Raw genomic sequence first — 17,725 nt, 5'->3', positions numbered from 1 at the left:
GGAGATGGCTGAACACCTGCCTGCCGATGGGAAACGGTGAATGGATTCCTTGCTTTGCTTTGTTTGCATGTGTGGCTTTTGCTTTACCTATTAAACTGTCTTTCTCTCAATCCATGAGTTTTGTCACTGTTACTCTTCCAATCTTTTCCCCCATCCCACCACACGGTACGAGTGAGCTGCTGTGTGCTTCTTAGTTGCTGGCTGGGGTTAAACCACAACACAAGCAATTAAAAGAAGTACTTCTGTCTGCATTATTGGTTACAGCATCATTGATATAAATACATGGTCACTGAGTTACTTGTAGTTGCAAATAAGGGGGGGCAGGGGGAAGGGGAATTTTGTCATGTATCCTTGTAAAGCTGAAAATCGTTGCACCAGATCCCTACAGTTACAACAATCATATGTTAAGAGGCTTGTATGTACTCACTGATCATAATTTCAGTCTTGGTTGGCTCCCTAGGAAAATCCATAGTATCAAATGATATATGAAATTTGCAAACTAGGTGTTACACTGGATACAGTGCAGCTTAAGAATCTAGCTCTTAAGTTATAATGACTGTAAAAACATGACGTTAAACATAGCTGTAATTCAGAAGATTCAATGGAAGTCATGCTTTGATTATGAGAAAGAAAAACATGCCTATGCAACTTAATTTTAAAATTAAAAACATATTAAACTGTGGAGAAAGCCCACTTGAAGTAATTAGAGGACCTGGACTTCTGCAGTAAGAAGTTGCAGGTCATTATGAGTCACTGCTATCATTCAGTTCTCTCAGATGCAGATCAGATACAGAGCAGACGAGGGAAACTGAAACAGACCAAGCAAGGAGCAGAGTGTGACTCAATAAACATAACACAGAAGTAATTAATTAGAAATTACTATTTGGTATAAACTGTCTTGTGCTGCCTCTTCCAAGACTACAAACTGTTTTCCTTTCTCCCCATCTATCCAGATTTTTATGAAAGCTTTGGTTCTGTCACAAGATGCGTATTTCTCATTTATCCATTGAATCACCTTTCTATACCACGAGAAAGAAATTTTAAGGACAGCAGTCTCTTCACTGTAATTTTCTTACTGGAATCTCTTATCTTCCACAATTCAGAATGTTCAAAGGAGAACAAGAGAAAGAATAGAAGAAAATGCTGTACATGTAATATATTGGAGACTGCAAAAGGAATCTCGTTCACACAAAACTTTCATTGCCAAACTTCAATCAAAACAAGGAACAGTTGCACAAATCACTAACATCTGCAAGGTTTTAAAACTCAGTTACCATAGTTTCAGTTCAAACTAACCCATTAGAAAGAAGATTTATCTTAATTTCTATGTCATTAAACTGATGACTATGGGAAAAATAGCCCCAGAGATTCATGTTTTTTGGAGTGTGCAATCTGTAGAGTGTCATGAAATTCCCAGAGTCTCAAAACACCCTGTCCTAAAATGGGTACCCCAATCTACCCAGCAAGGGTAACTTCAAGTTACCTCAATGGATTTGTGATCCTGAAATTGCATTTTAAATGTAGAATTACAAATATGGACTACGTTAACGGAGCTTTCTGGAATGTACTGTGCTTCAGATGAAAAAGAAAACTTCATTTTCAGGATGCCCTCTGGCTCTTAAGTCATGTAAGTAGCATACACATTCAAGGCTGTTTTTTCCTCTCCTTGTGCTTAAATCACAAGTTTAAGTTGGACTTACGCAGTTTTGCCCTCACTATCTTGTTTGGTGGCACTGGCTCCCTTTTTACCCAGCAATGAAGCCACTTTCTCAAGATCGCCATTCTCCACTGCCTGCAGCAGCCGATCATCATTCTTATTCCACTCATTGGTCTGGAGTAAAAGAAAAAGAAGGGAGAAATAACATTAATATCAGCACTGTGTGCAGGCTCTCCTCAATGATCCTGCACACATTTATCACCATTGAAAGCTGAAACAAAAGCCCATCCCAAAGAAATGGTACACAGAAAGCTGCATAAAAGTAATTTGCAAGCTGTGCAGCACAGGTTCCCAAGGGCTTAATGGCTCAAGCCAGGGGATAAGCAATCACTGAACATGATGTCTAACACGGAAACTCTGTAAAGTAATGCAGTAAAAAAAAATCTGTTTGTTCTTACTGTATATAAAAGTTATCCTTCCTTTGTCTCATCCTGGTTTCTATTTTGGAGCTGCACTGGCCCCATGGGACCTTTGTCACATACATCATGTAGATAAGCAATGAGGTGTCTCAGCTGATTTACACCCCACCCTAACAACAGAGGCCAGCCAAAACTTTCCATATTTCAGGCTTTTCCCAGCTTCCACTTTGTAGAGAGTAACAGGTTAAAAGATTGCCTTTTGCAGGTGGTAACTAGCTTTACTGAGCTTTTAACCCCTACATTTTTCTTTAAAACAAACAAATCAACGACTCATAGATGGCACATCCCTAATTTAAATATTTCCAAACTTAATCCACTACATCTTGTTGCTCCTTCTCATCAGCTGAATCATGGAAAGGACATTACTTCCTAATGTGTTGATTCTCCATTCTCCTCTGAATTGTCAGGACATGGCCTATTTCCTCTACCAGTCCTCCAAGGTGCACCTAGCAAGATACTAAGAAAACAGAGGGCAGTGAACTCTCTGCATCCCATCTGATCACAGTAAAACAAGCTCTTGAAAAGGTGTGGAAGTTGCATCCGTGTCTTCTAGTAAGGACTAACAACAGGGTTCAGTTTTCAGTAAGAGCAATCTAGCGCAATTAAAAGCTGCGTTTGGATTAGTGTTAGCACCCTGCTACACTCAGGGAAGTTATCTTCAACAGACTATGGCTTTCTCTTTGACATCAGGCAGCTCATCTCCAGCATGACTGCCTTCATTAGCACTCAAATTCTATACAACTTTCAGAATATCTAAATACATAGTAATAAGCTCCTTGAGAAATACCCAACTTAAAAGAACAAAACCCAAACAACATCAAAAAAACCACTTTGTCCTGATGCTCTATACAGATGTTTTTGCCCCCAGCTGAACAAAAAATTCTACACTTCTCTGTCTGGACTTGTGAGGAGAAGTGTATGAAGTGCATGCAGATAGGAACTAGCTTCACAGTCTGTGCACACCTTGAAAACCAGAACAGGAGGAAAGTGTTCCAGATTACTAGTTATTTAAAAAAAACAAATAAAAAAACATCAGGGAGACTGCAGTCTGAGCAGGAGAGCAGACAGGAGTTGAAGGAACACCACCTGGAACCAAGAGTATGAACGGTAGCTCTGCCAAAGGAAATGGCATGCAGAAGACAAAGAGCAATCGTAGTCTGTTATGGCAGTGGTATGACTGATGGGTAAATGCACATTAAGCAGGTTATATTCTTTATTCTTATAGCACTGGAATAAACCTCAGTAGACTCTATAGCATTACCTACATCAGAGAAAAAAATAAAAATAATTTCCTAGCAGTATTTAGACTCCATGACAGCAAGTGGCCAGCCAAGCAGCAGGCTCCACCTGAAATGAAACTCGTTACATGGTCTTCTTTCAGGGAATTTCATGCTTTAAAGGCAGCCTATTATTAAAAACATACTTTTAATTAATTTAATAATTAAAAGCAGTTTTAAAAATTAACTAATAATTAAAAATCGTATCTTTCTTGTAAATAAAACCCTTTACAGTTAACACTGTTTGTTTGACAGCATATAATGCCGTCTGTTTTGGAGTTTGTCCTGTTTTCTGGTTTTTATTATTCAGTCATGTAAAATATTTAAATATAGGATATTTGATAAATTACATTAACCCACAAATCACCAAGATGACTGTAAAGCATGGGTAGTACCTCACTCCTGCACTTTGGGTTTTTTTGTGTTTTGGTTTTTTTAAATCTCGGAAAAGAAATGAGACGGCAGGTAACATGCTAATCTACAAACACCACACACACACCCCTAACCCAATACTAATGCATACTTTGAAAAAGAAATGCAACACCTAATTTAAGATTTTCTTATGACCTGAAATAACCAGTTTGCTTCTGAAACATGAAGTAGAATAAGCCACAAGAAAATGTTAACATCAAGGCCTTCTGAAAATGCTTGGCAGAACAGGTTTCAGAAGAGCATTCAGATTTGTAGTACAAAAACAACTATGTCTTCAAGAAGCATTTTCATGAATATTCCTTCAATATTCAGCCATTAAATTGAAACATTACTGACATATAATCCAATATCCAGTATTCTGGTATAAGCAAGCAAGCACACTAATGCCAACTCCCAAATTTAAGAAAGAACTGAGATCAAGAGTCAATTTCCCCTTTGAGAAGCTGCTGTGATAAGGATATCCCTGTCTATTATTACATTACCATTAACATCCCACACCCAAGAGAAACTAACACAGCTCGGTCCAAAATTACTCCTCAGTGTTTACCTAGTGTTGAAGCTGCGCCTAGAAGACAGAGAGATAATGAATGGGGAGGCCTGGAGTGTTCTGAAAGTGAATGTGATGTTGCAGAATGATGCCATGTCTATGTTAGAAGCAAAACATTTTATGACATATGGTATTAGTCTGTTACATGAACAGAAAGTGTAATGAATCTTTAGTGTAATTATAAACCATATCCTTAACCCCCCACACCCCTCCATTCACCCACACACACTTAAAGAAAGATTTAACAATGCCTCACTTAAAAATTTTCTTCCTGCTTAACTGTACAGCTAAACAAATTCCCTCATATTTAAGAACTAAACAGAACTGAACTTGGACAAACTGTTAAGGAGTGCAGTCTGTCACAGGGACCCTGAAAACACTCAGTTTTATCAGATTCATCTCAGTGTCAAGGAAAGCCTGTCAGTGTACATTTCCTTATTTTTCAGACAAAGCTGGTAATTCTTTTTCCTGCTTAGTGGAAAGTGGTAGAGGCTGAACACTAGATCTGTATTTGGTAGTAATTTTAGACCCCTGATTTTAGTTCTATATCTAATTAGTGCGTCTTCTTCTAAGTGCTGTGACTGAGAGTTACTAAAGCAATGAACAGAGATTGCCACATACCTAATCTACTTACATTACTTCTTCCAATTGCATGTTTTCAAATTTCCTTACTGACGCTATAACATCTTTAAGACCACTGTATCAGCAATTTTGTTTTGCTCTTGGAAAACAAAATGATACAGTTTCCCCTCATCACTGTGCAGCAGTTATACTCATTTATAAACTAAAATTGCTGTGTTCTACGTAAGGTGCTTAAAAGCCATCATTCTATATTGCCCTTCTAAAAGTAATGGATCTTTGCATTAAAGCAATACAAATTCCACTCTAGGGCACCAATAAACATGTCATTACTGTAGCTGAAATGTCGATTTTATATTCAAGCTGTCTCAAAATTATACATATTTAACTATAATGCAAGTTATGTAAATCTATTTATAGACCTAATTTTATTTTCAAAATGAAATTAGGGATATATCTGTCCACACAGAAAAGAAACAACTATCAGGCATCAATGTCTGGTCAAGTATTCCTCTGACAGTGGGTAAGAAAAAAACAGGTCAATCCTGTGTTCAAAACAGCAGCATTGCACAATGCATTCCAGAAGTTAAAGGTACAGCTAATGTAACAAATGGCATGCAGTGGCCTCTCAAAAACATCCATTCCAAAAGGGAACCGTAGCCCTACCAACCATCTTCTTCAGGAAAAAAAAAAAAAATCTAGAAGGAGCGAGAATACCACCCACAAAGACACTGTGCCCAGGACTTGGCAAGCAAGTAGGAGGCATTTAAGTCAGTAGGGCTCTCACAGTGCCTCATGTATTCAAGTACAGCGCAGCCACCAAGCACATCAGAAAATGCAGACCTCTGAACAGAGGCAGCGATTATTGCATTACTTATAATTTCTGAATCCCCTGTAGTATGAGCCTGGTTTTTACCCCACAAGTCACACTTATCATCAACTATCCACCAAAGACTTGGGTGGTAACCTCTGGTGGGATAATGCAAACCATGAGCACTCCCAGCTACAGTTAATACTGTTCAGTGTAAAAAATACCTTGAACTGGCGTTTATCATACAATACCAGCATTTGTTTCTCCTGGAAAGCATGCACATGAAAGATGCTCTCTTCTGCCAAGAGTATTGGAAGGACTGAGATGGCCAGCATAACTGGAGATCTTAACTTCATAAACCTGCTGCATCAAGCTTCCTTCACCACAACCCCACAAACCATCCCAATCCACTTATCCAGGCTGCGCAAACATTTCTCTAAGGCCCCTTCTTCAGCTCCCCCAATGCCACATCCTGCTGCCTCTATCACAATGTTCCTCAGCACTTCCCACCCCCCCAAGCTTTTATCTACATGCACTGTCTCAACTTTCAAGTTACATCCAAGTAGCATGGCACCATCCACCAAATACCCCTTGGGAAGTTTCAGTCCTGTTACTACCACTCTTTCAAGTAATATAAATGAATGTTTCCTTTTATGTCAGAGACGCCTAGACATGTAACATCCTGAGCAAACCCATGTAGGGCACATCAAACCGAAGGTTGACACAGAGTAGTAGCAGGGTCTTCAGGAAAATTATAGAATCATTTAGGTTGGAAAAGACCTTCAAGATCATCAAGTCCAACCATTAATCCAGGACTGCCAAGTCTACCACTAAACCATGTCTCATAAGCACCACATCTATGCGTTCTTTAAATGCTTCCAGGGATGGCGATTCCACCACCTCCCTGGGCAGCCTGTTCCAATGCTTTGCCACCCCTTCAGTGAATAAGTTTTTCCTAATACCCAGTTTTTAAAAAACATTTGCATACTGTTCAATTTAGGTAGCAATAACAGGCATATTGAATGAAGAGACAGAATAAAATTGATCGAAGCACAGGAAGTGCAAGTTTTTGGATAAAAGAAGGCATTTTTAGTCATGCCTAAAAATAGTCATTCTTTTCCTATTAACAGTAGCATAGTTAGGCAGGAGATCAGATAATCCACCATCCCTAATAAATCCTAACCGCTACGATCACCTGCAATACTGAAGCAAGAAAACACAAATACAACACAATGACAGTTGAAATGATGGTAAACCAAAATCCAAACACCACATTGCAGAGCTGGGTTAAAATTTCTGATTGAAATTTAACATTCATCTCAATCATGTTCCTTAATCTTAATTTTAAATTTTCAGATAAGAAGCTGTGCTATATGGCCTCACTCAGAAACATCTCTCTGGCAACAGTTATGTGTTTTCTGTATTTAGGAAGCTGAGAAAGAAGCGGGCAGGAAAGCTAGCCATGCTTAGAATGGAAAACCACTCCTGCACAGGGCACTGTCTGGTCAAGGTTAACGAAGTGAGGCTGAGGGCAGGACAGAACTGATTGACTCAATTTACACCATCAGTTATGATTGGTGTTTAAAAAGGGCATGATACTCAAGCCAAATGCAGAGGGCTCACAACACCTTCAATAATCACCATCAAGATAGGCTGAACTCTCAAAACTGCAGCTCCATCAGCCACAGACACACACTCGGCAGCAGTTACTGGCAGTTAACTGTACTGACAGTTGACTGTGTCTCCGCCAAGCTTCCTCTACGCACAGGTTATTTCCTCTGAAAACCAAGAGATAGTTCTATGGTTGCAAGATATTAACAAGGTATAGTTACCATACTCTTGGGGCTGAAACTGCTCAGTGTAGTGACAAGCTGACACACTGTTTTGAGTCCAAAGAGAAACCTTCATCTCAAAGCTTATTTTTTATAGTTAAAGCTTGTACTACGTATTTTACACATAATTTTCCATCACAAAGTGAACATCTTCCTTTTTACAAGAGATGCTCAAGAATTGAAAACTATGTTTCAAAAACGTACCCATTCTTTTTCATCAACACACCAGGATCTTAAGCTCAGTTGCCTTCAAGATTACCAGTAAATGTCATGCAAGAAATAACATGTTAGAGGTGATAGTTCTACTTAGCACTTGTACACAGTGTTTTCCATGTGCAAAGACCTGAGCAAATATTAACAGGACAACAACTTTGTTCCTTTATCTTTGGCATGCAGCCTACGGGAGATGATTTAAGTGACCTTGCATTGTTGCAAACCTACTGGAGACTGAGTTATGTTATCACCACTGAAATCAGAACTGCAGGGAAGCTGAGTAACAAATTGAAATTCCTGATAATTTCAAACTCAGCAACTCACTGTCTGAAAAGGAAAGGAATACTTAAAGACTGGCGTCACGAACAATCACATGGCAAAGACACTGAACATCACAAGGTCATCCACAAAAGTCCACATGTGCTGGACTTCCCAAGAGTGTCTTAAAAAGTAGAACAATCCTATTGTAGGGAGAGCATTCACTAGACAAAACATCCCGCAAAGTTAAAACAACAAAACAACAGACAATGGCTTTTCTCAAAAGAATGGCTTATCTTGAAACATTATAACCTAGGAGTCACTGGTATGTGAGTAAGCAGCCTACACCTCTCCCTGCCCTCCACCCCTGATTTAGAGACTGTATTTCCCAGTAGCAAACTTGCGTGGTGGGAATGGAAATCTTCCTTGCAGAGGGGCAGGATGTTGTTGGGTTTATCAGAAACAGTTTACCCTAGTCTGTGGCAGCAGCTCCTAGGACTTCAGAGCTCAGCAGATGCCAGCAGATGCTGCCTTCCAGGCCCCTTTCAACTGCTGTAGCTCCAGCTCTTTCTTGAAGTCTGCCGGTAGTGTGTATATAGCACCAGTGGCAATGCAAGCTGACCTCTATTGCACCACGGAGGCAGCACCCTTAAGGCCATACCAAAAGATGCTATGTTCATTAACTTTACCACAGAAGTCTTGACCTCTAATTAAGTTGTCAAAAACACAAAGCATGACAATGGGCTTGAAAGTAATTAATAGTGATATTATCTAAATGTCACTAACTGCTGCAACAGAAATAACCTTTTCCAGCTTCACTTGGCCACGCATGTTCCCTATGTTAGGTGACTGGTGGCTAACAATATTAATTATGCTTACATAACAAGACAAAACGTTTGCAGCTCACAGAGCTTACACATGCATTTCTTTAAAGGTGGAAACAGCAGCAACAATGCAAATAACATTTTACAAACAGAAGTGTTAGTCTGTTGCCACCCTCTTGCTTCTTGAGCTACTGTGCCAGGCTTGGGGTAACTGTCCACACAAAGTGCGTGAGGTCTGTTTGACACTGGAGACTGTATTTGTGTCAGATCATGAATTCCATTTGAACCACAGAAAAAAAAGCACCACGGGGAAGACAGGAAGCAGTTGAAGTGAATGAACAAGGAACGATAACAAAAGACTAATGGTAGATTGTCAGTAAACCTTGATAATTACCCATTCACTGGGTAGCTTCTGTAGATAAAGAAGTGATTATTATCCAAGCAAACCATTTTTTCATGCTGAACCCCAGAATAATGCAACTGAACAGCAAGTCACTCAGCAGGGTGCTTCTATCAGCCAGGGAGGCTGCCCAGAAACTTTCCTAGCAAAAGGGGACTACAAGCTGTGAAATGAAAGAGTCTTTCACCAGCAGAGAAGGGAAAAGATGACCTGACTGAAATGGTCATCTGAGACTCCAAGCTGGGGGTGGTGAGGGTTGTAAAAAATAGTTAGGGTGGTCTTCGCTTAAATAACAACTGGAATTTGCAGCAGGCTGTGAACTGTGCTCCAAGAACAATTAAGAGGGAAAAGGAAATGGAAAGAAACACACTTACGACTTCGCTGTTTTGCCGAGATACTTGTTTCTTGTTTATTTTGGGGGTTTTTGGTAGGTTTTTTGGGGAGTTGTTCGGTTTGTTGTTTTGGTTTTTTCTGTGTGGGTTGGGAGGCACAGAGCTCACATGTGCTGCTCATTTTACTTCCTAGTAAAGGCGACAATGTATTTTTCCTACAGATACTACTTTTAAGTCTTTTAACAAGATAAAAGAAATCAATCTTTGCATTTGAGGAACAGCAAGAGTTCCTATTAACATCACATCTAAGTACCTCAGGGCTTCTATTTTCCTATAAGCAACGACTGACGTTTTCACATAACCAATTTCATTCTGGCAGAAACAAAGAAAAAGTGATGAGCAAAAGGTCACAAAATGCAAGGCACTACGACAAAATAAGAAAAACTACATTTAAATCATTAGTAATGTACAGCCAGAGCATTGGCAGTAAGTCCAGCTACTGCCCATTGTTTATCACCTCACACATCACCAATACAGCAACTGGAGATTAATCTTTACTTTCAGATAGCAAAGGATGTAGCAGTAACCACACCATATGCAACCAATCATTCTCACTAATACAGAGACACCCCCCCCCCAAGAATTAATTTTGTATATTTGTATAAATGAAACAATGTTTGTCTTAACACAAGAACAAAACACAAGAGAGTTTTTAAAGATAAAAAAGCTAAATCAATCCTGCTTGAAGTGACCATATCCCATTCGTCTGTCTTTTCTCATAGCTCTAAAGATTTGAGCTACTATGAACTCAGATGACTGTTCCTCTCATCTTGAAATTACTCAGTAAATGTTACTAAAACTAAAACACACCTAATGGACTACTGTTTACTGCTGGACACATGGCAGCTCTTTCCTTCAAAAAAATCCATGAGATATCAAAACACAAACTTAAAATACTCCAACATTTCTCAAATGATTATCCATGGAACACTAAGGATCCTCAAGTATTCTTTACACTTAAAAATAAAAATATATATAAACAAGATACTGATCACCAGCATATGATACATGGAAAAGGCTACTTTCTAATGACTACTTTCTAGTTTTAAGACTGAAGAACTACTGAATCAACAGATCTTAGCTATCTATCAAGGTCAAATAGCAATGCACGTAAGATTTCCCAAGTTTTCAGGATTTCTGCTGCACATCTGCTTCACGGTCAGTTGGGAACAAGTGAAATCAAAAGAATTAAAATGAAATTGCTGGACAATTTAATCTTTCCTTTTATCTAGTAAGTGTATTTCCATGGTAAGCAGGCTGTAAGAAACAGGGACAATGCCAACTATGCAAGCAAAGTTTGTTTATTCAGCTATTGTGTATGAGTATTTGAGCTGACTACATCTACCCAGATTTTAATTTCTGTTGACTAGTTAGTCTGAGAACACAGGTACTTGATGGATCTTTTTGTTTCCAGATGAGCAAATGGACATCCACCGTGCTGGAACCCACTCAAATACACCAGTACTTCAATCACTAGGACTGGTGCTTTAGACCCATGGCTCCATCTTTCCTCATGTCTACAGCAAAACTTCTCCATCTTGCCACTTCTGCATTGTAAGATGGTTTTCATGAAGTTTAGAGCTGCTGCCCTTTTTTCATCCCCATTATTCTGCAAAAGGGAATAAAAGCTAATTATGAACCCTGCAGACAAACAAAACCCACCTCAGCACCAAGCAGAATTGCACACAGTCCAGAACTGCATTAATTGAACAGAATTACCACTGCTGTGAGATGTATTCATAAGGTAACAAGCCATCATGGCACCTTATTTTTGTGTTACAGATGTTTACATGACGTAACAGCTCACAATGAAAGCTGTTTCCTTTTTCTTTTTTCCTCTACTAGCAAGACTAAAGTAGATATCTTGACAAAGCTCCACCATCTTAGTATTCTCTATAAGCACCAGGAAACATCTTAGATGCTTGTTTCTAAAATAGTTTTTATATATATACACCATTTTATGCCATTGTAGGAAGCAATACAATTTCAAAATTTGTAACAAAATATGTATTAAAATCTCAAAACTACTCAGAGTAGAAAAACAATCTATTTATAGTTGAATTTGTCATTCTTGTAAAAGATATATCCACTGTTACAGGGTTATAGCCTTCTATTCTGAAACCCACAACAAATCCAAACAAAACAGTGCATACATTGAGACAAAACCCTATTCCAAGAAGTTATTTTGTTTGGAGTCTTTAAGGGCTCAACCCAATCTCCAAAAGTACTTCACAACCACAAAAGAAGGCAAAGAAGATTCACTGTCTGATCTTCACGAGGCCACTGCTAGATGTTTGTGTCATGGGTTGATCTTTAGATCTAATATTTGTCAGTCTCCAGAATCAAATACTAAAGCAGCAATCTAAGCTTATCTGCTTTTACTTCCATGGGTGCAAGAAGGATAATCCAAGAGTCATAGGAAGGTTACACCTAAGAAACACTCCCAGTTAGATTTAAGAGATTGTTGTGCATAAAAGTAAGCAATTGTCGTGCATAAAGATAAAATACACTTCAGCAGCCAGAGAACAGCACGTGAGATTTCACACCACCATATCTTCCCACATTGTTTATCCTTCACATCACATGCACTGAGAATCAGACAAGTCTTTTATGCGCCAGGCTCTCTGTATGCGGAACATCAACTGCCCACACATGGCAGGCCTTAAGTAAAAGGAGAGAAAGAGCAAGCAGGCACTCAGCCTGGCTCCTTCCCTTAGGCCTCACCTGCAGAAGGAGCTCTGTTTCTCTACAGGGATGAGTAATAACATGCACAGCCCTTACACAGATTTTCTGTTCAGCAGGCATGGATGGCTTCACCTTTCACCTGCCCATGGCCAAAGCAAGGCATAGCATCCTCCAGGCAGCTGGTTCCACTGCCTCAAGCTGGGGTTTAACTCTTGCCTGTTTAAACAGTGACTGAGCTATCTGCTGCCTGGTGCAACCACCCCAGCTCAGTATTAATGGACTAGTAAATAACCCTCCCATTCTCATCTGACTATTCGTATCCATATGTGATTTACCAGAGTGCTAAGTGCTATCGCTACAGTACTCTTGCTAATCTGGATACCCTGCACCTCACCAAACATGCTAGCATTATGCACACAAGATGACAAGAGTCACAAACAGACACCCTTTTTCTTTTTTAATTAAAGATTTGATTGGCTCCTATTAATTACTTCTAGGCTGGATTATATTTGCATGCCACAGCCATCCAGTTACTCTTCTCTTACCAGAGGTAAGAGCTGCTGATGGTTTGTCTGTTATAGTCTTGATCCCCCTCTGTGAGCAACACTGTTGCTGCCACATCAAGAAACCCTACTTTGAGTTGTCTAGCTTATATTCCAATTTATTCACAAGATCCATACACATTTCTATAATAGGAGAGCTCAGCAGCTAAACAACCTTGAGATTTTCACCTTCCCAGTAAAAAGCCACTGAAAATTAAAAATCAGCAATAAAAAGACGCAGAAAGCATAAAATCCTGAAGGGCAGTACAATGCCCAGAGTCTCTCTGGACACAAAGCACACAATCCCATGTTAAGTAAGTGGGCTTGCTGTGCTACCGGCCCCCTTCCTGTCATCAAAAACATCCCTGTTACAGCCACAGCTTCTTCATCAGGGTCTGTGGAGGGGCCGACATAAGAAATGCCTAGTAATGATACAAATCTTACAAAACGTTTCCCTAAAGCCACCCTAGCCCTTTGAAATTTAGAAATAGAGTGACCTGACAAATACCCCTAGTCAGACTCCCCATCACTACCTGACATACGTTTTGAAGATTGAGACTGTACAACAAGGCTATGCTGGATTCTGTGAAGTATATCTAATGAAACAACTATGAACGAATAACTGCTGAATTCAGACTGTTCCCAGGAGCAAATGGCCAGTCAGCAGGGAGGTAAATCTCAACATTTTCAAAACATGCTTTTCAATAATTTATATGAAAGGGTGGAGTGAGAGAGGGAGAACAAGGATTTGTAACAGGTTTCAAGTCTTCAGGGAAGAGATAACACCCAAGAGCTTTGTGAGTCACGAACAAAATGCAAAGAATGTGTGTTTGCTGGGGTTTTCTCATTTCTTTTAGGAATCCACATCACATAACTTTGGGGTTCCCTTCCATCTCATGAGATGGGAAACCCAAAATACCATACAAGCCTCTTTTTTGCATCCTGTAACAGCACCTTTAACAGGTTCAGTTAATAACTAACTGCACAGGATTATATAAATAATAAGCTGAAAATGGGGTAGTTTTCATTGCCAGAGACAGCAGGCTTCCAAATTTTATGGGTTAAAAAAAGCCAATAAATTTAACAGTCTTTTGAAGACGTTAGTATAATCCTTCCAAAACTGAAGAGAACAGATGACTCAACCATATGGCCAAGTTCCACTGAAATTCTGTCTTGTAATCACAAAATATGATGTAATGTAGTTTGGTCCCAGGAGAAAGAAAGGCATTAGACATGTGTGACATACACAAGCATTCCCTGGATCCATCTGGCTAGCTATTTTAAAAAGGTATGACTAAATAAGTAGGGTTTTTATAAGTCCCCAAGATAAATACTCCTATGCTTTCTCTTGGAAAAGAAATGGGTATTGCTCCTAAAATCTACATTAATGCATCAACCATTATTGTTACAAACACTGCTCAGCTAAATAGGTATAATGGACTACTTAATTGTTACACCTTTCTCCAGCAATGCAGCTTTAAAAAAGTCTGTCTTTATAAACTTTGAAATCCATCTGTGGTTATTACTACTTCACAGTTAATTAACATAAAAATGCTAGGAAAAAAAGTTTAAAGGACTGTTTGCAAATCAAAAGAAGCTTCCTTTAAAAAGTATTTAGGGAAGAGAGAAGAGTACACATCAACTAAGAATATGCATATGGTAAGTGGCAAAGAATGCTATTTTCTACATTACGTAAATGTTGAATGAAAAAAACTGCTGACACGGAAATTGGAGCCATCAGCTGTAACAGGTAAAATACTCTTCAATTCATTAATTACCCAAATATGCACAACAGGAGTCATGAATTCCTCAGTTATTCAAATATTTCACACAATCACTTGGAATTAATGGTAACAGTTCAGTACATTGTTATCATATTGGTCCTCATTAAGTTCAGGGTGCCATTTAAGAAGGTACGCACAGATACCTTAACTAAACATGTAAGGTCTAACAGTTCTATAAAATACCTCTACTTTTTATTTTAGGTAGTTTAAAGCCACCCACAACTGAAGTCAGGCTACCAGAAAAACAGATTGATTCCAGCAAGAAAAGGAAAAATGACAAGCAGCAAGAGTTTCATTTCTCACAGTGATAAAACTAGCAAGGTAAGATTACTGGGAATGGACTGAGATATAACTGCTCCAAAGCCTTTCTAAAACCACCATGTTACAATTCCCTACGTAATAATACCTCACTCCTCAATAAAGACAGGGCCCCAACAGCCACTAAAAGAGCACACACCGAGTATTCTTTTCCATAAGAGCATGCACACTTAACCACATCAATGTAAAAATTTAGAGAAGCAGCAGAAACCAACAAGCCAAGTGACTACATAAGTGAGCTGGGAAAAAGCATCAGTGTTTCCCAACTCCCAGTCCAATCCATATGAAATCAAAGTGTCACCAATCATCAGTTAAAGCATAAAGAAGAAAACAGAATAACTACACACACTATACATTCAAGCTGTTCACCAATGTGCAATATTGGTCTCTTTCTCTAAAATGGCATTAGAGCTGGAAAAGTTTCAGAAGCACAAAGATGATCCAAACCAGCATCCACATGAAGAATGAATAGGCTAGGGTGCTTCAGCCTCAAAACAGGAAAGTTAAGAGGGATACAAAATTGACAAAAAACAATAATAATATGGGGCAGATGGACAGTGATGAGCCATTCAGTGCCTTATCCAGCACAGTAAGGGACCATCACCTGAAAGCGGAACCAAGTCAAAACCAAACCAAAGGAAGTCGATAGTAGACTTGTGGAATTCCTTCGAAAGGATGTTGTGGACACAAGTTTATGTGGGTTCAAGGAGGGACAGATAACATATTAGGTAGAAAGTTTCAATAGAGATTTGGAAGAGAGATTCATTCAAACCACAAGGAATCAATTTCCACGTTCAGGAAACTGCATGAGCTGAAAACAGTCATCAGGTATGAAAGTATTATGGAGAATTGTCATACACACTTGCTCAGTGGTTGCTCTTCCCTAGATATGCACTGAAAGGCACTACCGGAATCAAAAGACCAGGGACTGTCAATCTGACTGCTCTGTTCTTAACAGAAATCTGTTCAGCCCTGGTGCTTTTTATACCACAGCTCCTATTCCCTCTCCTGCTCTGCAGAACAGAAATCATTGACATAGTGGTGTACATACAGCCTGACAGGCACCAGGTCACGCTAGAAACGCTGTCTTAGCTGCTAACCACACATGATGACACTGCTATTCTTCAGTAGGAAGATATAAAGTAGAAAGAAAAAAACCAGCATTGCTACCCCACATCTGTGTTTCACCTCACCAACAAGCATATTCCTAAGAAAGGAGTCCTTGTGCTCAAGCAACCTGTATGCTATAGATCCCTAGTAATCTTTTAGCTCCTTCTCAAGTATCCAAAGGCAATTAAGAAAAGCAAGACAGTAGTCTTGGACTCAACAGGCCAGCTCCGTATCACCAGCCCAACATTTTTTACATGACTGCTGAACAAAAATGGTTCAAAGCCACCAGATTTGGCTATGCTGCCTTAACCACTCAGGCAGAAAGCTAGAATACTTTTGATTGTACGGTATTCTTGTACCCCAGCCACCACTTCCTACAATCTTCTGGCAAAAGCTTTTAATGATAACTCAAATTAAAGGTTTAAGTCTAAACCAGCAACAGGCTACAGCCACACTAATTGAGGGTTTGAACAAAACCTAAGGACAGACAAAACCGTCGTTCTGACAGAGGCTGAGGACACATCTTTACTATTGAAGGATACAACTTCAGTGGACTATCATGTCCTGCATTAAGTATATTTTATATCATGTATATCCCACTATAGAAATAGTGAACTCTTTGTTGAATCGGCCATTTTGAAAGTTAAATATCTTGTTTATGTACCTAAGTATGGATTTGAAAAGAAAGCTCTCAAGAACCTGGGTTGCATGCTAGCAAAAAAAAAATATATTTTTTTAAAACTGGTGAAGTATCAGCTACCACATATTAGTTTTGTTTTATTCTTCAAAAACCTTGCACTTCACTAAAAAAAAGTATCAAAAAATCAAGGACTTCTATTCGGAAAACATCACATCGTATTTCACAACAGCCCTGCACTTACTTCTGAGGGATCAAGTTTTAAAGATTTTTGGCCTAGTATGCTGCTTGAATGGGAAGAGACTGACTAAGCTAAGAACAGGAGGTTGATTTCACTTTACTTTTCCAGAAAAGGTTACAGTGAAGATACTGCAATTAGCAAAATATGGGAGTAATATTACTGCAGTGACTACAGAAATTATAGTGAAGCATGAACAGGAAAGTCCTCCACAATCTCACCACAGAACACCACTGTCTGCTTGAGAAAAAAAAACCCAAAAAACAAAATACTCCTCAGCATCTCCAAAGAACTCTACAAGGCTGAACGATTATGCACTAGAAAGTGTTTCCCTAGGAGTGAGGAAAGTTTTGGCACACACTCTGCGATGTCACTATAAATTAAACCTCTGTGCTGCAGCTGTCCAAGGCTTTGTACCCAGTCCCTGACACAACCGTTGCCTCAGGCTTCTTGCTGAATGCCTGCCCAGCCAATGAACTGGTTTTACTGTGCTCCCCTTTAAATAAACTGGGCTGTTATGCTCACTACAGGCTGAGCATCTCCAGTGTCACTTTCTTTTAGCACAAATGCCATCGATGGCACAAGACATCAAACACTGGGCCAAGGCTTCACAACTGCAGGAAGGTGACCTGCAGCCTCCATGGTGTGTCAGAGAGTTGGAAGGCTTTTACACACTAGCTTTTTGCACTGGAAATTCAAGCAAAGAACAT

The 17,725-nt window shown here is 39.3% G+C and overlaps 1 protein-coding gene across 9 annotated transcripts in view; it reads right to left on the bottom strand.

Annotated features, from left to right (window-relative positions):
* Positions 1-17,725, bottom strand: part of RAI14 (retinoic acid induced 14) — an 87,314-nt gene that overhangs the window by 34,052 nt on the left and 35,537 nt on the right. For 4 of the 9 annotated variants that reach the window (XM_055698504.1, XM_055698503.1, XM_055698506.1 and 1 more), the window contains one exon: positions 1,701-1,831. In XM_055698504.1, coding sequence (XP_055554479.1) covers positions 1,701-1,831 — 131 coding nt within the window. Of the gene's footprint in view, positions 1-1,700; positions 1,832-6,006; positions 6,138-15,377; positions 15,512-17,725 lie in introns of those variants that run through there. The other 5 variants (XM_014283378.3, XM_055698501.1, XM_027811034.2 and 2 more) reach the window with 4 other exon arrangements.

This window comes from Falco cherrug, chromosome Z (genome assembly GCF_023634085.1).
Source record: "Falco cherrug isolate bFalChe1 chromosome Z, bFalChe1.pri, whole genome shotgun sequence".
Lineage (NCBI taxonomy): Eukaryota > Metazoa > Chordata > Aves > Falconiformes > Falconidae > Falco > Falco cherrug.
Note: the sequence above shows the minus strand (reverse complement) of the source record. Positions and strands in the feature narration are given on the sequence as shown.